The sequence below is a fragment of the Arvicanthis niloticus genome, chromosome 1 (genome assembly GCF_011762505.2).
Source record: "Arvicanthis niloticus isolate mArvNil1 chromosome 1, mArvNil1.pat.X, whole genome shotgun sequence".
Taxonomy (NCBI): domain Eukaryota; kingdom Metazoa; phylum Chordata; class Mammalia; order Rodentia; family Muridae; genus Arvicanthis; species Arvicanthis niloticus.
Genome location: NC_047658.1, coordinates 118,802,810 through 118,823,656, shown reverse-complemented (window position 1 = coordinate 118,823,656; position 20,847 = coordinate 118,802,810). Strand labels below are relative to the sequence as shown.

The window sequence follows — 20,847 nt, the reverse complement described above, 5'->3', positions numbered from 1 at the left end:
CACGCACCGCTACTTCCGCCATACGCTAGGAAGCGTCTTCCGGCTTGGGGTCCAACTCCACTGGTGAAGTCCTCAGCTCGACCGCCCGGAATTCCCGGAAGTGGCCCGGTTGCCAGCTTCCTGTGCTATAGGGAGAAATGGCGGTGGTCACCTTGATCCCGACGCTGGCGCGGGTGAGAGAGCCGAAGTTTTAGGGTTCGGGGCGGGCGGCAGCTAGGACTGTTTCGTCCTCCTCTGTGCCGTGGAGACTGTAGGGAGAGTTCACCTACCCCACAGACCAGGGAAGGTCCCCTCAAGGCGAGGCGCATACCAGCGCTGAACATGCAAGTCATTTTCTGTTCTTTACTGAGCCCACAGTGTGCTCGAGTGAGAATACTGGGTAACATGTGGTTAAGTGGCCAGTCACCGTGCGAGACTCAACGCATATCTCACTTATGTCCCCAGGAACAGTTACCGAACCTCCATTCGAAAGCCTTCTAGCTTTTCTTGAGTGCGGTCTCCCGTCTCCCTTTTTTTAAAAAGCCGGTTTTAATTTGTTACTCAGGCTGGCCTCAAACTCACAATTCTTCTGTCTCATTTTTGTTTTTAAATGTCTGCATGTTTGAGAATTTTCCGGTTTTATTCCAGTAGTGTTGAAAGCTAGTTGGTGTGGTTTATCTTAAACTTATCAAGACATGTTTTGTGCCAACTTGTAATCTCCTGGGCATATTCATCTTGTATGATCTCTTGTGTGAATGGCTGTATATCTCAGATATACTTAAATTAGTATCGTTCTGGTTGTCTAGTATTGATTCCCCCATCTGGATGTTCTTTAAAGTGTGGCATTAAAATCTGTTGTTTTCTCCCCCTTCAGTTCTGTCAGTGTCTCTTTCATATATTTGAGTGCTCTATTAGATCCACATGTATTTATGATTATTATACTTTACTGCTAAGTCCTTAATACTATATAATATTCTTTATCTCAATATCTCATGTGACAATTTTGTTGTTTGTGCTAAGCGCCAAACCCAGAGTCTTGCATGTTCCGCAACCTCATTTTTGTTTCTTCTTTTTTTTTAGATTAAAAATATGTACATATGTTTATGTGCCTTTGTAAGTTTATGCATACTATGTGTGTGGGTGCCCATGAAGGCCAGAGGAGGGTGGAGTGTGTGTGTGTTTGTACAGATACCCACTGAAGTTATATTCGGGAAGGGAGTGACCTTGTATAGCTGGTTCGTTTTAGAGACTTTCCAAAGCCTTTGAGTTGTTTGCTTCCTGAGCTTAAGGAGCATCCCTGTAGGGTGTATTTATTACCTTTCTTTAGAGCATCCTGTGTATTGGATGGGCATGGTAGCATAAGGCAGAAGCAGGAGGGTCTCTGAGTTCAAGACCAACCTGATCTAGATGTCAAGTTTCAGGCCAGCTAGAGCTACATAAGAAGAAGAAGGAGAAAAGGGAAGGAGGAGGCAGAGGAGGAAGAGGATTTTATCTTGGAGGAAATTGCTACATGACACCTGTCATGCATGGAAACCCTGGGTTTGATCTTTGGCGTCACACACAACAGAGTATGGCATTCGTGCCTATACTTCTAGCACTCTGAAGTTGGTGGCAGGAGGATGAGAAGTGTAAGGTCATCCTTGGTTCTTTAGCTGGTTCAGGACCAGCCCATATGCTGCTATGAAGAGATGGGACTTGAGACAAGAGAATCCCTGGAAGTTCACAGGCCAGTTAGACTGGCACACACTGCGAGAACAACAGAGACTGTCTCAAAAAAACATGGAGGGCAAGAACTGACACCTGAGGTGTGCCTCTGACCTCTACACATGCACCCATCTTGCACACATATAGATGTTTTAAAAGTGAATTTTCAAGTGCTTTTTCTTAGAGATGCTGGGCCAGAATGCTTAGGCTGTGTGTGGCTTAGGAGACTGAATTTTCACAGCATGCTGTATTCATTTATTGGAGCTGCCTTACAATAGAAATTTATATTCTCAAAGCTCTGGAGGCCAGGATTCCAGGATGAAGATGGTAGCACAGATGTTTTCTCTAGTGGTCTCACTCTATGACTTGCAGATAGCCACTCTTCCATTGTGCCCTCATGTGGTCTTTCTTTATACCTGCACATTTCTGACTTACTAGACAATTTATGCCTTAGTCTGGACTTCTTAGGTTTGTGATACTTGAGATCTTTTGGGCTTCTTGAATCTGAATGTCCATTTCTTTTCCCAAATTTTGGATGTTTCAGTCATTATTTCTTTTGTTTTTTAAAAAGTTGGTGTGTGTGTGTGTGTGTCTGTCTGTCTGTCTGTCTGTCTGTGTCTCTGTCAATCTGTGTTCTGGGGATAGAACTCAGGTCCCCAGGCTTGGCAGCAAGCACCATTACCCTCCTCTATCAGTTCATAATAAGTAACTCTCCCTAGTGTCACTGTTTCTACAATGCTATAGTTTCTTTGTAAACACTCCTAAGTTGTTCAGTATTTCCTCCCTCCTTCCTTCCCTGTTTTTCAGGTACTGTAGCCCCTCAGCTTTGTACTAGTCCTGCTCTAGCCTCTCAAGTGCTTGGATTACAGGCATGAGGCACTATGCCCAGCTGGTTACTCTGCTTTTTTATTCTCAGTGGCTACTGGACTTGTTAGAGTATGCCGGCTGTGTTAGTGTTGCAAATTGTTTAAAACAAAAACCAGCCAGTCCCTTAGGCAGTGCCAACCCCCATGTTCCAGAACATTAACCATACATTCGACTTTTGCTTGAGCCATGGGGAAGAGGCTCCTAAACAATACTAGATTTTATCTTGCTTTATCTGCTGTGGTCCTCTGCACCAAAACTAAGTAGCTCTCCTGGTCTCCATGGTCCCTAAGCATCTGGAACGGGCTGTGTCCTGTTGTTGCTCTGAGACAAGAGAGACAATACCCAGCTCCACAGGCAGCCTCTAGAAGCAGGAGCTTTAGCTGGATACCCCAGTTCTGTATCCCCAAGGAAAAGCTGGGAGTTGTGGGGGTTTTTGTTTTTTCATTCTGCAGTCAGGCAGGATGGGGACCATGGCAAGTGGATGCTGCTGGTACAAACCATCACCTCTGCCTGCTGCAGCTACAGAAAAGTGCCCTTCCCTGTAGCACTTAGATTCAGCCAAAGCAGAAGCTGTCTGGATGATATTCCAGGAGTCTTACCTTTCCCTCTTGGGTAGAAGCCTGGTACTGAGACATTCTCCCCACCATCTTGTGCGCCGAGGATTTGGGGGAAGATAGGGCTGTGGCATGTGCAATCCACAGCCTTTCCTCTTGGCTTCAGTGCAGCTGGTTTTGCACTAATCTGGAAAGCAGGAGCCACTTTTCCAGACTTCTCACAGAGGGAATGGCTCTGTGAATTGTTGAGTCAGTATCTTCATTTGTTTGTGCTTTCTAAAGCACTTACTAAAGTTGCTGTTGCTGAAGTTACAGATACTTATACTCTCTGTACTCCAACTTGACACAAGCTGGAGTTATCACAGAGAAAGGAGCCTCCCTCAAGGAAATGCCTCCTTGTGACCCAGCTGTAAGCCATTTTCTCAATTAGTGATCAAGGGTAGGCCCATTGTGGGTGGTGCCATCCCTGGCCTGGTAGGTAGTCTTGGGTTCTATAAGAAAGCAAGCTGAGCAAGTCAGGGGGAAGCAAGCCAGTAAGTAACATCCCTCCATAGCCTCTGCATCAGCTCCTGCCTCCAAGTTCCTACCCTGTATGAGTTCCTGTCCTGACTTCCTTTGGTGATGAACAGCAGCGTGGAAGTGTAAGCTGAATAAACCCTTTCCTCCCCAACTTGCTTCTTGGTCATGGTGTTTGTGCAGGAATAGAAACCTTGACTAAGACATCCTCCCTCACACTTTTCTTGTTCTAAGCCTAACTATAAGGTTAATTCTAACTCTAATGTGCATTACTATTGTATTTCTCACATGCTGTGCTTTCTTGGAAGGATTTGGTGGCAAGGAGGATGTGGATCTTCCTATTCTGTCATCTTGCTGACATTACCACCTTATTGTGTGTGTGTGTGTGTGTGTGTGTGTGTGTGTGTGTGTGAGAGAGAGAGAGAGAGAGAGAGAGAGAGAGAGAGAGAGAGAGAGATGCATGTGTGTGAGAGAGAGGGAAGGGAAGGTTGGGAAGTGCTTGCCTATTTTTATATGTGGAAGCCAAAAGTCAGTATCAAGTGTCTTCCTTTATTTTCACTTTATTTCTTGAGGCAGACAGAGTCTCTGTTTTGGCTAGATCTGCTGACCAACAAGCCTCTGGGATCCACCTGTGCTGGGGTTATATATGCATGATGTCATTCCCAGCCATGGGTTTTATGTGGTTCTGGGGACCTGAACTCCAGTCCTCATGCTTGCACAGCAAGCACTTTACCTACTAAGTTATCACCCAGTCCTTTTCTATATATCTTAGAGTTTATATAACCTTCTTAGGTTTGGAGTCTGAAGCTGTCTTTTGCTACTTTGTGGGTTTGTTTTGTTTGTTTGTTTGTTTTTATCTTTCTCTTCCCCTCTTCTACCCGTTCAACCCCCTGACACGAGAAAGGAGAGAAAAAAGGATAAAAAAACAAGTAGATAGATTCCCATGTGAAATCATGGCCTCTTTAAAATGTGTTAGATATATCATTTCTATAGGATGCCATCCTGTCTTGTCATAACCTTGTTCCACTCAGTTAGCAGGCATATGGTGTACTACTGAGAAAACTGATGGTAACGACCTTGTAACCTAGGGTCATCTCTCCTTTAACTCTCATGACACAGTTAGCTCAAGATTAACCCTTTCTTGAAACAGGTTGTTTCATCTTTTCTTTGACCCTGTTGCCCTGCATAGCCTTCTCCCCCTGGCTACCCACCCAGCTTTTTGACCTGCCTAGGGCTTTGGAAAAACCAAAAGTACGTTGCCAGGCAGGGCCTGGATCTGCCTTCCAGCAGTTTCCCTCTTTCCTCCCAGGGGAACATCCCGCTCTCATGCTCAGTCATGCTCTGAGGTCATGCTCTGAGTCTTTTTGTTCTCCCTTTTCTGGTGCTCCTCCGCCTCCCAAGAGCTTCTGCCTCTACCTCCAGTTTTTCCAGTTGTATAGCATTCTCCCATTTTTTTTTTTTTTTTTTTTTTTTTTTTTTGAAACGGAATATATAGGAAGAAGAAAAACCAGAAAATAATCCCCTCTGGGAGCAAAGTGGGTGATATCCCAGTGAAAGAAGCTACAGTAATTTTTTTGGCTGGTGTATTGAAAAGAAATATTCATTCCTTTGTCCCCTGCCATTTTCTCTATGCCATTTGAAATCAAATTTCCCATTCTCCCTAGCCCGTGGTTGGCACCACTCGCAGCCAAGCTTTTGGCTACTTTGTGGGTTCTTTTTTCTTCTACCTTTCTCCATCCCTTTTCTTCCACCCTTTCAACCCCCAACACTAGCTGGGAGAGAAAAGGATAGAGGGGAAGGGGAAAACATTGCTAGGCTACTTCCTGTCAATTAGGGGCATTGAGTTTCTTGGGGCAAGTTTGATCTTTGAAGTCAGAGTACCTAATTTCTTCTTGTTGTTTATTTTTTTCACACAGACTACTTAACAAACAGCAACCAACCCTGCTTCTCAGGGTTCTAGCCTTTATATACCCTCTGAAAAGTCCCCAGAATTCGAAGCATCATACACTTGGAGAAATCATAACTGTTGCAGACAATCTAAAGCAGCCCTGTATCCTACATCTGGGATTAAAGTGAAAACATGTTCCCATATATTTCTGTGTTTTTTCAAAGAAACAAAATTCTCACTACAAGAGTCTTTATGAGATGTAGGTCTTCTCTGGATTTCACAGGCGAGTGGCTAGAATACAACTGCTGGACAGTTTTAAAGGAGTGCAAAAGGAAACAGTGTTTCTGCTGTGATAGTTTCTGGAAAGACTGGTTAACACACATCTGGAATACTTATTCTGTTTTCTGTCTAGAGGGAGGTGTTTCCTAATTTAGGAGCATGTATCTGTGGTGTTTTGATGACTATCCTCTTTAAGCCTTAGATTTATTGGTTTTCGTTTTTTTTTTTTTTTTTTTTTTTTTTTCTGTAAAGGAACCAAAACCAGCAGGACTTAGTGAGATCTAATGCATTTAGCACCTTATGTGTTGATTAAATAACAGTAATAGTAATCATTGTCTTATAAAGATGTTTGTGATTTGTTTGTTTCAGGTACTGTCAAAGCACAGTTTGCTGTCTCCTTTGCTTAGTGTGACATCATTCAGACGCTTCTACAGAGGTGACAGCCCAACAGATTCTCAAAAAGACATGATTGAAATCCCTTTGCCTCCGTGGCAGGAGAGAACTGATGAATCCATAGAAACCAAAAGAGCCCGCTTGCTCTATGAGAGCAGGAAGAGGGGGATGCTGGAGAACTGCATCCTGCTCAGGTAGGAGGGAGGAAGGCTCTGGCTGTCACTATTTCTCTTTGACAAGGCAGTCTTGTCAACCTCATTTTCCTTCTAATTTAGCCTCTTTGCTAAAGAATATCTGCACAACATGACAGAGAAGCAGCTGAACCTCTACGATCGCCTGATTAATGAGCCTAGCAATGACTGGGATATTTACTACTGGGCCACAGGTATGTCACATGAAGAGCTGCATCTTGGGATAGTAGGATAACAAGTCTATTGAGTCTAAAGTAGCATCTTAGCAAGTGTATTCTTCTTTTAAACTGGGACTTTCTGTATAACCCTGGCTGTCCTGGGACTCTATGTAGACCAGGCTACCCCTGAAATCACAAGAATCTGCCTGCCTCTGCCTCCTGAGTATCGGAATTAAAGACCTGTACCACTAAGTTAGGCCCTGTTTTCATCCTTTTTATTCATATAATAGACACCAAACCCAAACACTTCAAATTTTTCCAGAATGTGCAAAATTTGTTTAATCAGTTGTTTATTTTAAATTTTTTTTAAATTAATTTCTTTATTTTGTATTCGTGTCTAAGTGAGCATACATGTGCATGAGTTTTGAGGACAGAGAACAACTTAGAGGGGTTGTTTTTCTCCTTTTCAGTGTGTGGGTCCCAGGGATTGAATGGAGGACATCAGGCCTTGCACCAAAGCCTTTTCTGCTCCGAGTTAAGGTTTTTATGAAGAACTGGAGTCCAGTGTAACTTAGGTGAAAGGAAATGTAGTAGGAAAGCATGTGAAGTCCCAGGGTCAAAGGGAAGGTTGAGGAATAGGTTGGAAACCCAGTTAAGTGTGCTGGGTACACTTGTCCTGCAGGACAAGCCAGTTGAGTTGAGAGACAAGGTGTCAAAGTAAAGATTGGGTTGTTTAGTCTTTTGAGACAGAATCTTACCCTAAAGCCCAAGCTGGCCTTGAATTCACAGGGATCTGCCTGCTTCTGTCTCCCAAGCGCGCCCCCCCCCCCCCCCCCAAAAATGCTGGGATGAGTGGCTAGGCACTTGGTTTGTTTTGAGACAGTGACTCACTGTTTGGGTCAGGCTGGTTTTGAACTCATGATCCTTTTATTCCAGCCTCCTCAGGGCTGGGTTTACAGAGTGTTGGACATACAGAATGTGTTACCATGCTTAGCTAGGATAATCATTTTTTATTCTAAAAGTCAGCTTAATGAAAAGATGGAGGGTTCATCCAAATTTTACCTTGATACTGGGGGCCAGTGAGGGGCCCTTAAAGGGAAAGTTTAAGGAAGTAGGAACAGGAGTCTGCAGATAAATCAAGTGTTTTTGAATTGGAGCCCACAGGCATTATGAAGATTAGCTCTTCAGCTTCCTGAGTTCTCTGTGATTTAAACAGTTTCATGTTAGTGTAGTGTCCATCTTAAGCTGTGTATTAAGACTGCCTTCTCATAACTGGCTGTAACTCCAGCTTCAGAGAAGCCAAAGCCTCTGGCCTTTTATGGACTTGTACACTCATATGCAGAGACACACAGTCAATTTAAAGATAAAGTAAATCTTTTCTTAGAATATAGGAGTCTAGATGCTTATTTGGTTATTTGAAAACCCAGAAAATCTTAAGTATTTACTCTTTGGCCCTTTGTAGAACAAGTTTAATTCTGGCTTTAGTATAAGACATTTGAGATTGACCTTTATTGCTTTTGTCAATACTTTGTTCTTGAGTATTGTTGAATAATATTCCAGTGTGTGGATTATACAATTTATCCATTGACCAGTAAAGGGATTTTAGGGTTTCCAGTTGTAGACAGTTATGACTAAAGCCTCTGTAAACATTTGTGTACCAATTTTGTAAACAGATTTCAGGTCTTCTTTGAATAAATACCCAGAAGAATCATCAGATTCTTGAGTATGTTCACTTTTATGCCACAGTTTATCCATATGGGCCAGACAGTAAATATTTTTGCTACTGCAGGCCATATATATGGTCTCTCATAACTCTATAACTTCATCTGTAGCATGCAATCGACCACAGATAGCGGGTCTACAAAGGACTGTGCCTATATTCCAATAGATGTCGCTCATGGACACTAGATTTGAACTTCATATACTTTCCAATCATGAAGTACTATTCTTTTGACTTTTCCCCCTCAACCATTTAAAGATCATTCTTGCTGGGCATGGTGGCATATACCTTTAATTCCAGTGCTTGGGAAGCAGAGGTAGGCTGATCTCTGAGTTTGAGGCCAGTCTGCTCTACATAGGGAATTCTAGGCCAACTAAGAGACCCTGTCTCAAAATAAAAAATAAAATTCAATTTTCACTTTTAAACCACTACAAAAACAGGCAGCTGGCCATAATTTCTACTTTTTTTAAAATTATTTTTATTTTATGTACAGTGGTGTTTTGTTTGCATATATGTCTATGTGAAGGTGTCAAATCTCCTGGAACTGTAGTTGCAGACGTTAGTGAGCTGCCATGTGGGTCCTCTGGAAGAGCAGCTAGTGTTCTTAACTACTGAGCCTAGCCCCTAGTTTTCACTTATTATACTAAGACTCAGGGAGCACCTCCTGTGTGCTCCTATTTCTATAATATTTTGGGAAAGACAAAACAACAGGGACAATAGATACCAGTGATTGCCAGGGACAAGGTATGAAGGGACACATTGTCATGTCAATGTGACAGTCTTGCTGGTGAGACTTCAAGGGTGTACTATCTGACATTGCTAGAAGATATAATCTAATAGCAAACTTCTTGGTCCTCTGACTGTTAAAACTATTCTGTCCCTTCTTCCTCAGTGATCCCTGAATCTGAGGTGTAGGAGTTGTGTTATAGCTGAATTAGTTGGGACTGGGCTCCACAACTGCATTTTAATCAATTGTGGTTTTCTAATGGTCTCTGTTGCAAAGAGAAATTTTCCCTGGTGAGGGTGAGAACTACTCTTTCTGCGGTATAAGGATGAATATTTAGAATGTAGTTAGGGATTATGCTTGTTTAGTGCAGTGGCGGTTGTAGGTTTTTTCCCAAGATCTCTGGTTTCACTTCCCCTGAGTAGTTGGCTAGGTTTTTAGCACCAAGCATGGTTTCCCTCTTGCTGAGCAGCTCTTCAGTCCAGTTAGAGGACGGTTGGTCATTGCTGAGTTCTGCATGCCATTATTGCACTCTCACAGTTACCTGCCATGTTGGTTGTGGTTCAGAGATGCCATAGATGAGTAGGGGTGTTGATTGCCTCCACCCTTGGGAAGTTTGAATGCTACCTTCTTCACTCCTTGTCTTTGGTGAAGGGACTCTCCAACCCACATTTATTAATATAAGTTATTTGACTTTCAAATCCTGTACTAGCTTTCTATCCCAAAATGAAACTGGAGAGTTTTGATTTGTTAACAATTCAAGAACTTTTTGTCTCCCTGTGTATTGGTATATAATATTTCATAAGTTGTCATTTGGTTTTGATCACATAGGTTGTGAAGTGCTCTTTCCTCATCCATTTTCTGGAAAAATATATGCAGAATTGATGTCATTTCTTCTATAAATATGTGGTACGATTTGCTAATAATGTTATCTGGACTACTGGTTTTCTCTCCTGGATATTTTAAACTATGAAACCAGTATTTTTTTAGTAGATACTGAATGATTATGAGTATTTCCTTTGGGGTGGGATTCAGTCATTTGTCTTTCAGAATATTTGTCATTTCATCTAAGTTGTCAGGTATGTAGATACGGTTTTATTTGCAATGGCTCCTTTCCTGGACCTGTAGTATGCCTCAATCAGTGGCCTGGTGACCTGTCCTCTGGCCTCCACATGCATGCTGTGGCATTTGTGTTCCTTCCCATTATGTACCCACATACTTACTAAGAATAAATAATAAGCCAGGTATATAGGTATAGGTACACATCTCTAACCACAATACTTGGGAGGCAAGGCAGGTAGATCTCTGTGAGTTCGAGGCCAGCTTGGTCTACATAGTAAGTTCTTGAACAGTCAGAACTACATAGTGAGACTCTGTCTCACCATCCTCCCCAAATAAATAGTAAAGTATATCTTTTATATCTATTATTGGTAATTTGTATTTTTTCCTCCCTCATTTTTTTCTTGATCAGTATACCCAGAAGTTGCCATCAATTTCATTTTCTCTTTCAGAGGGCTTGCCTTTTATTTTATTGGTATTTTGTGTTGCTTTCAGTTTTCAGTTCCAGTGGTTTCTGTTTTTCCTCATGTTCTTTGTGTCTCAAGTGTGATTGGCGTTTCCTAGTTGTTTAAAGTAAGAGCTAAAGTTTCATCAGAAACCTTCTTTCCCACCGTAACCATTTGGTCTCTCTAAGCCAATGGTTCTCAATCTTCTTAATGCTGTGACCCTTTAATACAGTTGCTCATGTTGTGGTGACCCTGACCATATAATTACTTAATTGCTACTTCATAACTGTAATTTTGCTACTGTTATGAGTTGTAATATAAATATCTGATGTGACCTACAAGTTGAAATCTCTTCTGTAAGCACTGTTTTAATTTCCTGTTACATATTTTTACATTTTCATTTATGTTTCATTGTCATGACATTTTGCATTTCAGATTATTTTATAATTTTTCTCATGACTCTGTTCAGCCCATGTTTAACTATTTGGTAAGTTGCCAGAATTTAAGTTTGCTTTCGGGCCTGAAGTACAAGTACCTTGGCAGATATTCCATGTAAGACACAGAAAGTGTGTCTTCTGTTCTTCTGGGCAGAGCATTCTGTAAGCGTTGGCTAGGACAAGGTGGTTGATGGTGTTGAGATTTTCATGGTTTTCATTTTCTGAGGGCTTGTTCTGTCAGTTACCGGAAGAGGAACATTGGAATCTGCTATAATTGTGGATTGCCTGAGAATTCAGTAATCCTCTTCCCTTCCCTCGACCTTTGCTTTATATTTTCAAGGGTCAGGTGTTAGGTGCAAAAATGTCTGGGATTTTTATATTTATTATTTATTTACCTATTTATTAATTATTTATTTTTGTGTTTGCAAAGGAGGAGCACCTGCATTCCACAGTGTACATGTGGAAGTCAGAAGATAACTTATGGGAGTTGATTCTTTGCTTTCACCTTGTAGGTTCCAGGGATTGAATTCAGGGTCTAGGGTTTGAGGGCAAGCTCTGTGATTAACTAAGCCAGCTTGCTGGGTCTTCAGTTTTCTTTTAATTAGTTATTGCCTAGTGTGTACCTTTCTGTTCAGATTGTTTTCCTCTTGCTTTGTAAAAAAATTACCAAGTTTTTAAGTTTACTAAACTTGCAGCTACATCAGTTTCTTGGCTCAAAGTTGTGTGGGTCAGAAGCTCCGCCCAGCTCTCACATTCTGATGTCAGTGAGTCAGGTGTTCTGTGTTTCCATCTGGAGACTCAGGGAAGCATCTACTTCTAAGATCGTTGACATATTCTTCTGAGAATTTGTTTTCTTGACATTGGGGGGCTGACTTCCCTAACTGACCTGCCAGCAGTGTCTTTCAGCTTTTGAGGGCCTTGCTCCATAGCTCTCTGCCTCGGGAGCGGCTGTCTTTCCTCGTACTTTACATCTGTCTGACTTCCTCTTCCATTACCAGCTAGAGTACTTATGTTATAAAATCACAAACTGCTTTTGTCTTTATATCTACATTGAGTTTTTCTGTAGACAGAATACATGCTCTTTCATTTTACCCAATCTGACAGTCTCTGTTTTTCACTAATGTGTTTAGATCTTTCACATTTACTGATTCTCAATGTGTTTGCACTCTCCCATTTTTGACTGTTTCTTCCATCTGTTCTTTGTCTCTTTCTCCCTTGTTTGTGTGCATATGTGTGTGTGTGGGGGGGAGGGTATTGCCACTCCTGGCTTATTTATGTCCTTAAAGGTTTTTAATGATTGCCCATGGGTTCACAGTATGTATGGTTATAATTAATCAGAGTCTGCCTGCAGGACACATGAACCTCATGTATAATGTGAGGCCTGGATAACAGGGTGTACCACCCCTGCCCTGCCCTGCCCTGCCCTGCCCTGCCCTGCCCTGCCCTGCCCTGCCCTGCCCTGCCCTGCCCTGCCCTGCCCTGCCCTGCCCTGCCCTGCCCTGCCCTGCCCTGCCCTGCCCTGCCCTGCCCTGCCCTGCCCTCAGCTCTTATACTGCTGCCATTCTTTTTACTTTAAGCCTAAAAAACATTTCTCCTGTTTTACTGTGGGCAGTAAAGGGGGAAAAAATCAACTCTCATTAATTTTGGCCCTTTCTGGAGATGGTTGTTTCTTTATCTAAATCTCTGTTCCTATTCCACCATAATGCCTCTGCAGAACTTTCCTTACTATTAAGTAACTTTCCTTACTATTACTTGTAGCACAAATTGGCTGCTTTGAATTCTCTGCCTTAGGCAGAAAACTGAAAGCTCATCAGTTGGTTTGTTTGTTTTCCAGCGGCTTATGAATGTGTTCTTCTTTGCCAGGCTATCAGCATGTAATTCCAGTTCAGGGACTTCTGGCGTCTACTTGTAGGCTCATGTGGTATACGTACACACACAAGCAAAATACTCACACCGTAAAATAAATAAACAAATCCAAAATTAAAAAGCTATTTTAAAACTTTAAGCGATGAGATTATACTGTGCTGCCCAGGCTGACCCCAAACTCCTAAGCCTCCATCAAGCCTCCTGTCTCAGCCTCCTGAGTAGCTGGAATTACAGACACAGGCCATCATGCCAGTTTAGAAAAGGGTAGTTTGGCTCACAGTTTTGGGGAGTTCAGTCACTAGGTGACAGGCTTCAGTACTGGTAAAGCTGAGGTATGTAGGTGAGGCAGTGCGTGATGCAGCAAGCCCATGATGAGCAATGTTGATTCCAAGGCCAGGAAGCATGTGTCAGGTGTGTTGAGGGGTAGGAAAGGGAGGGACTGGATACTGTTACTTCCTTTAAGAACATATCTCCAATAACTGGAAGACTTTCTCTGTCCCCAAAATTTCCACTACCTTCCAATAGCACCACGCTGGGTATACATTGGGGACATTGTCCTTGCAGGAACAGTCCCCATCCTAACAGTAGCAGTATGCCTAGGCCTTAGTTTTGGTATTTATCCTGTTTGGGGTTCTTAAGATTTTTATGGCTTTGATTATTACTGGAAGATTCTTCAGCCTTCTTCATGTTCCCTTTTCCTTTTGTAATTCGGATTGCACTTTGAACAACTTGTGTCCACAGTTCCTGTCATCTGTTCTCTGTGGTTTTCTCTTTGTAAATCATTTTGGGTCCTTTGTATTTGGCAACATCTCTTGGCCTGTCTTTCATGGATTCTTGAATTGTGTCAGATGTCACAATGAGCCCCTTGAAGTCATTTTGCATTGCTGCTGCTGTGATTTTATTTTTAGCATTTTTATGACATTTAGACTTTCTAGCTCCCTGCTGGAATTCATCTGTTCTTATATTTTGCCTGCTTTTTCCACCAGAGCTTTTGATATTAGTCATAATTACTTTGGGTTCTTACTGGGAGTCCTAACACAAGTTATCCCTGAGTCTGTTTATTTTTTGCTTTCTTGTTGTAATTTCCCTCCTTCTAGGTTTATTTTATTTATCATCATCGTGTGTGTGTGTGTGTGTGTGTGTGTGTGTGTGTGTGTATGCTACATGTGGGTACAGGTGTCAGTGGAGGCCAAAGGCTTGGGACCCCCTGGAGTCCTGGAGGAGTACACGTGGTTGTGAGCCATCTGATACAGGTGCTGGGATCAAACTTGGGTCCTGCGGAACAGCAGTGTATGCTTTTAGCTGCAGAGCCATCTCTCTAGGCCCAACATCACATTTTTTGTTTGTTTGCTTTAAAAAAATTGGAGTATGTGCATGTGTGTGTGTGTGTGTGTGTGAGAGAGAGAGAGAGAGAGAGAGAGAGAGAGAGAGAGAGAGAGAGAGAGAGACAGGCAGGCAGGCAGGCAGGCAGTGTGTGTATCCTATGCAGTGCACCTGTGGAGGTCTGAGTATGAAGTTCTCTTTTACCTTAACATGAGTTTTGGGGATGGAATTCAAACAGCAAACAGCTGTGCGGAGTTTGCTAGGTGCTTCCAGGCATTCTCTTGTCTTGGTGGAGGAACAGGAGCACTGGGATTGCATATGTGTACTTGCATGCCTTCCTATATGTGAGTTCTGGACATTCTCATGCAGGCCTTCATGCTTGCATGTCTAGTGCTTTACTTACTGGGACATTTCCTGAGCCCTTTGTTAGCTTTTTGAGTTGAGTTTTCTTTGTGTATCCTAGGCTGGCTTCAAATGTTTCTCTCTCCCCCTCCCCCTTTTCCCCTTCCATTCCCCTTCCCCCCTCCTTTCTGCCTTTCACCCCATTCCTTTTGAGACAGGGTCTGTTTAGCCCTGGATGTCCTGGAACTCACAAAGATTTGCCTACCTCTACTCCAGAGTTCTGGGATTATAGGCAAGCTCCTCTTGACCTGACGTTGGTTTTAAAGTCTCGATCCTTCTGCCTCAGTTTTGCCAGTGCTGTGATTAATAGGTATGTGCTAACACTCAAGTAAAGAGCTCATACAATGGAATGTGATTTTTTTTTTTTTTTTTTTTTTTTTTTGGCGAGACAGGGTCTCATGCTGCTATGGCTGGCCTGGCATTCACTATGTGGCTAGGGTGGCCTTGAGCCCACAGAGATCTACTTACTTTTATACTAGAATTATAGGCCTACAATCCAAGTGGTACATATCTGTAATGCTGGCACTATTATAGCAAATACTCTGGAAGCTGATAGGCCAACCAGCTTAGAACATCCAGCACAGAAACACTATGGGAAGAGAGACCTAACTCCACAGCCATATTACAGCGTGCCCGGGCTCTCTCTCATACACACACACACACACACACACACACACACACACACATACACACATACACGTACAGTTTTAAAAAGTAAAATAGGGGCTCTTCTTGAAGAAAACCCAAAGCACTCACATGGTTGCTCACAAACAACTCAAATTTCAGTTACTGGAGATCTGATGCTTCCTTTTGGTCTTCACTGGCACCAGTCATGTACATGGTACACATAAATACCTGCAGGCAAAACACTCATACACAAAAATAAATACTAAGAAAAGAATTGTTTTATAGATTTACTTATTCATTTAATGTATATGAGTACATTGTTGTTGTCTTCAGTCACACCAGAAGAGGGCATCAGATCTCATTGCAGATGGTTGTGAGCCACCCTGTGGTTGCTGGGAATTGAGCTCAGGACCTCTGGAAGAGCAGTCAGTGCTCTTAACCACTGAGCCATCTCTCCAGCCCAAGGAAAAAAAAAATTTAAATCCCCCAAATCACAAAACACCCAGAACACTCACTGGGTACTGGGCTCTGGGCAGACAGAATCTGTCAAAGTTCGAAGGGATTCTTTTTAGCATTTTTTAGTCCTCTGGAGACTGTCACCTATATTTTGCTGGTGGGAGGCTTTGCTTGTAATTGGCATCTTGGATAACTATCTCTAGGGTAGAAAGAGAGGTTGAAAGTGATGATCACTGCTGAACTCCTACCACGAGACAAGAGTGGCGTTCTTGCTTTTGTCTTGTAGCCCTGTTGCCTGTCTACTAACATCTCATTCTGCAAATTATGTTCATTCTTTGGGCCTCTCATTTCTTCCCAGAAATTCCCATTGGCTTAAGTTTACAGTAGTTAGTTTTTATCATTTGCAACCGAGGATTTCTAACTGATGAAGAGAAGAAGCGGAGCTTTTGTTTCAGAGAGTTTCTAGCTTAGAATGGGAGGGCTGGAAATGGAGCCCTCAAAACATGAAAGAATAAAAGGAAACGCATTACTGTAGTCTCCCTTTATTTGCAGGGACTTTATTCCAGAATCCTCAGTGGATTCCTAAAACTAGATGATACTGAGCCCATGTAGTCCGTGCTTTTCCCATGTATGTACTCTGCAGTGTTACCTGCTACACAGCACCAGAGTCAACCTGTCTGTCATATCTGTGCCCCAGCATCTTCTTTGCACTCTTCTGCTTTGGGTCTGTTATTGATTAAAAAGAGTATGGTTATCCACCTTTAATCTCAGCACTCAGAAGGCAGAGGCAGGTGGATCTCTGTGAGTTTGAGGCTAGCCTGGTCTACCTAGTGGATTCCAGGATCACCAGAGCTACTTAGTGAGACCCTGTCTCAAAAAATAACTAACCAGTCAGTGATGGCTCACACCTTTAATCTCAGCACTCAGGAGGCAGAGGCAAGCAGATCTCTGAGTTCCAGGACAGCCAGGGTTGCACAGAGAAACTTTGTCTCAAAAACAATCAGCAAACAAAAATGAAAACTGTGGTTACTTAAACATAAGCTTGCAATACTTATACATTCACTGTATTCCCCAAACAGAGGTGTCTAAGTGAGTCATACACGAGTAGCATACACGGTGTGCGTACATGGATAAGGATGAGTCATACGCACGACAGAAAGAGCAAGATGTCTAACATTTTATCAAGCTTTGACAAATTGTTTAAATAAAACTCACTATTTCTGGAATTTTGTATTTTGTTAAACTGTAGAGGACCCAAGGTAAATGATATTGTGGATGGTAAAATCACAGATAAGGGGGAAACTCCTCAGTGTACCCAAAAGACAACTGAGGCCAAATGCAAAACCAAACAGGACAGCCAGGATTGTACAAGTCAAGGGTCATCAGATTTGTTCCTTATGGACCAGATAGTAAATATTTTAATCTTAAGGCCACATGAGCTCTGTTATGATCCCTCAGTTCTGCCATTATAATGCAAAGTAGCCTGGATCTTAATGCAAGCAAATGAGAGCAGCCGTACTAACAAAGCTATTTACAAATATAGACCAATATAGTTTGCCAACCCTGGTATATAGCCTAGAGTATTTGGAGGAAGAACAGAGATGGTCCATGGTCTATTTATCCATTTGTGGTTCTTGGTCATTGTCAAAATTTCAGCTTGCTTTTTGTTTTTGCTTGCTTTTATATTTAAAAAAAGATTTACTTTTTCTTTCTTTTTTTCTTTTGGTTTTTGAGACAGGGTTTCTCTGTGTAGCCCTAGCTGTCCTGGAACTCACTTTGTAAACCAGGCTGGCCTCGAACTCAGAAATCTGCCTGCCTCTGCCTCCCAAGTGCTGGGATTGAAGGCGTGCGCCACCACTGCCCCGCTGATTTACTTTTTCTTTAAAATACTATTTTTATATTGTACCAGTGTGTGTGTGTGTGTGTGTGTGTGTGTGTGTGTGTGTGTGTTCAGAGGATTTCTTGTGGGTTTCTACCATGTGGATTCAGGGATTGAACTCAGGTTATCAGGCATGGTGGCAAGGGTCTATCCATTGAGCCTTTGAACTGGCCCTGAAGGCTTACTTTTTATTTTTATTGATATATATGTAGGTGGCCAGAAGAGGGCATGGGATCTCCTGGAATTGGAGTTAAAGGTAATTGTAAGCAGTCCTATGTAGGTGTTAGGAAGAGATCTCTGATCCTCTTCAAGAGCAACAAGTCATAATAGCTGAGCCATCTGTCCAGACCCAGTTTTTTGTTTGTTTGTTTGTTTGTTTTTTGTTTTTTTGAGATAGGGTTTGACTCTTGCCCAGGCTAGCCTGGAACTCACTCAGGCCCAGACTGGTCTTGAACTTGCAGTAATCTTCCTGCCTTAGCCTCATAGAAGTGCTGAGACTATAGGCAGAGCCCTGTATGCAGCTTCGTAGCTCCATATCTTTTACTTGAACATTGACTGTGCACAATTCTTTTTGTCCACCCTTCTGTTGCAGAAGCAAAACCAGCCCCAGAAATATTTGAAAATGAAGTGATGGAACTACTGAGAGAATTCGCCAAAAACAAAAACAAGGAGCAGAGACTGCGTGCCCCAGATCTGGAATATCTCTTTGAAAAGCCTCATTAAACTGGATGCGACTGCCTGTCACGGTGGTCAGTATATGGATAGAAACTGCTTCTGGCACTGACCTTGGCCTCCTGCTTCTCTTTAGACACTTGAACTTCTCCCAGGACAGACATGTAATGTGTTAGATGACTCATTCTAACCTGTGCTTGTCTGTACAGCAGCACTGTTCAGACCCCTTACCTGGCTGCTATGTGCTGTGCTGCAGGTGTGCCACAAGAGGGCACTATAGGGAAGCCATTCCGCTGCCTCAGCCCCAACAGTACAAAAGACACTGCTGCTGAAGGAAGAGCTGACCCCATCCTCCTCCACTCTGGGCTTTGTTAAGATAAAACTGCCCTCTTCTAACCTAATAGATAGTTCTTTTACCAAAGACTGTCGATCCAAGCTCCTGAAGTGAGCCCATCAAAGGCACAGCAAGCTGAATGAGGGCACCAAAGCAGGAATATTGTGGGCATACTGCTTAAGTCAACATCTTCATCAAATTTTCGCAACATACACGTTTTAAACTGAAAGATAGCTGAATACTGAAGACTATCAAGAGAAGAAAATTGACAGTTCTCCAACCCTCACCATGATCTTCATTTTTGTCTGTTTCTGTGCAACCTATAGTCGTGCTTGTAATGGGGTTTTACAAGCTTATGGTCATAAGTTTTCTGACTTTGTGGCATTGTGGCAAACTTTCCCCTCATTCTGACATCCCTTCAAATTATTTTAGTTGATCAAATAATAATGACACATAAGAAGTAACATATTAACTGTGTGTTACAGGTCATGCTTGTAATCCTAGCTCTTGGAGGACTGAGGTAGGAACAACACTAAGAATTGAGGCCAGCATGGACCACACTGTTAGAATGAAGTAGCTAGGAGGGCTGTGCATTCCTGAAGGTATTCTTTCTGCAGGAGCTCTGTCCTTAGCTGAGAAGAGGCAGTCACTCTGGCTGGTATGTGAAAATGTTGGCTAGAGAGAGCAGGCCAGAACTGAGAGGCTTGGATGGTTAACTACAAGAGCTATAGGAAAACAGGAAAGTTCCTGGCCAGAGAGGGAAGAGGAGAACCAGCCTTCAGTAAACAGACACATAGCATTGGGCCTGTTGATGGACAAGAGATTGCCTTGGAAGGAGTCAATAATATATCCATGATGGAAAAGCCAGGATTTGGGGCTGGAGAGATGGCTCAGCAGTTAAGAGCACTGGCTGGCTGTTCTTCTAGAGGACTTAGGTTCAATTCTGAGCACCCACAAAGCAGCTCACACCTGTCTGTAATTCCAGTTTCAGAGGATCTGACACAGACAGAGATGCAGGCAAAACACCAATGAACATAAAAAAAATCATAAAAAAGTAAATAAAAAGATGAAAGCTGGAATATATTATTATTTGATCTACATCCAAAGCTCATGAACTTTCTGCTAGACAGCATGGCTTCTCTGTTAGCATGTAGTAGCAACCATCACTTCTGGACAATTGAAGGCAAGAATGACAGTTCTAAGACCACTCTGTATTGCTCTATGGTGGGTAGGAGGCCACCAGCTACTTCCCAAAGTGAGGAGATTCCACCCAGAAACACCAGGCCCCCATTGTAGCTCTGGTAAGAAGAACCAATATAGCATGGCAGTTATAAGTTCAAGTGTTTGCTTTATTGCTTAGCTGCTAGATAAACTTATTGGCGTTGGTTTCTAACTAAGGAGGATAATCACTTAAGTCTCAAGATTGCTAAAAGCTGTAATAGGGAACACTGGAGGTCATCTAGCACCTGCGATAGCATAGGAAGACAGGAGCCTTTGTTCAAAGCCTCACCCTGAGACTTGAGCCTGTCTTCTAACAGATTGCCTATCATCAGCTGCACATATACATGCAGGGCAGTCTCATCTGAAAGGCAGAAGGCTGAGCCTATTAAAATAACCACAGAGTGCCTTACTAGAATGCAAAGTGGAAGGAAAAAAAACCTACCCTGGTGACAAGTCCTTTGATGGAAAAGTTTAGCACTCACTTAAGCAAGGGATAGGAATGAGACCTATGGAGTAAAAGCAGGAGCTTACAGAGATGCTAGAACTTTGGGCTTCTGATGTCCTAGGGGTGGTGGGGGTGCTAATCAGACATGGTTTATATATAGAAGCATCTGGACTGTAAGGAGTGCACAGGAATTGCGTAGTACCTTTCCCATTTATCCTAGGCATGTTATACAACAAACCCCAGAAGCCAAGTATGCACCTCAGTTCTGATCCCTTCTTACCCTCATTTCATCTTATTTCACATAGTGTTCAGCTTGCACCTGGGAATGGCATGCTTCTAAAGGAATTGTTTTCCTTCCAGGCTGCTGGCTTGTGTCATCTTTGAAAGTGAAGGATTTTGCTAACTTCAGCTGCTCAGTGTCAAGCCCAAGGGTGCTATGTAAACAGTTTTTTCTTTTATTAGACATTAAGTAAAACTAGGCCGGCCACAATGCATTTCCAAAAAAATTAATAAACATATCGCCAAGGCCAGCAGCTTCCCAGGACCCACGAGAAGCAGCAACTAGACTCATTGTTCTTGGTTTGACATGTTGCTGCTCAGTGACCTCATTCAGAGCCTGTGCTGGGCACATGAGCGTCTGACCTACCCTGTGAGTCCCCTCATACAGGCTCCTCCAGACACATCAAACCAGGTCAAGGCTGCTTCCT

General features: G+C 42.6%; 1 protein-coding gene across 2 annotated transcripts; it reads left to right on the top strand.

The window, feature by feature from the left end:
• The first annotated feature begins 32 nt into the window (after positions 1-32).
• Positions 33-19,553, top strand: Sdhaf2 (succinate dehydrogenase complex assembly factor 2). Of its 2 annotated transcripts, none has more exons than XM_034488979.2 (4): positions 33-173; positions 6,157-6,374; positions 6,456-6,565; positions 18,061-19,553. In XM_034488979.2, the coding sequence occupies exons 1-4, from the start codon at positions 138-140 to the stop codon at positions 18,189-18,191; spliced, it is 495 nt and encodes a 164-aa protein (XP_034344870.1). In that variant the 5' UTR covers positions 33-137; the 3' UTR covers positions 18,192-19,553. The 2 variants fall into 2 exon arrangements, with proteins under 2 accessions (XP_034344870.1, XP_076773314.1); XM_076917199.1 differs by lacking the exon at positions 18,061-19,553 and adding an exon at positions 10,914-10,984.
• Positions 19,554-20,847: the final 1,294 nt, after the last annotated feature.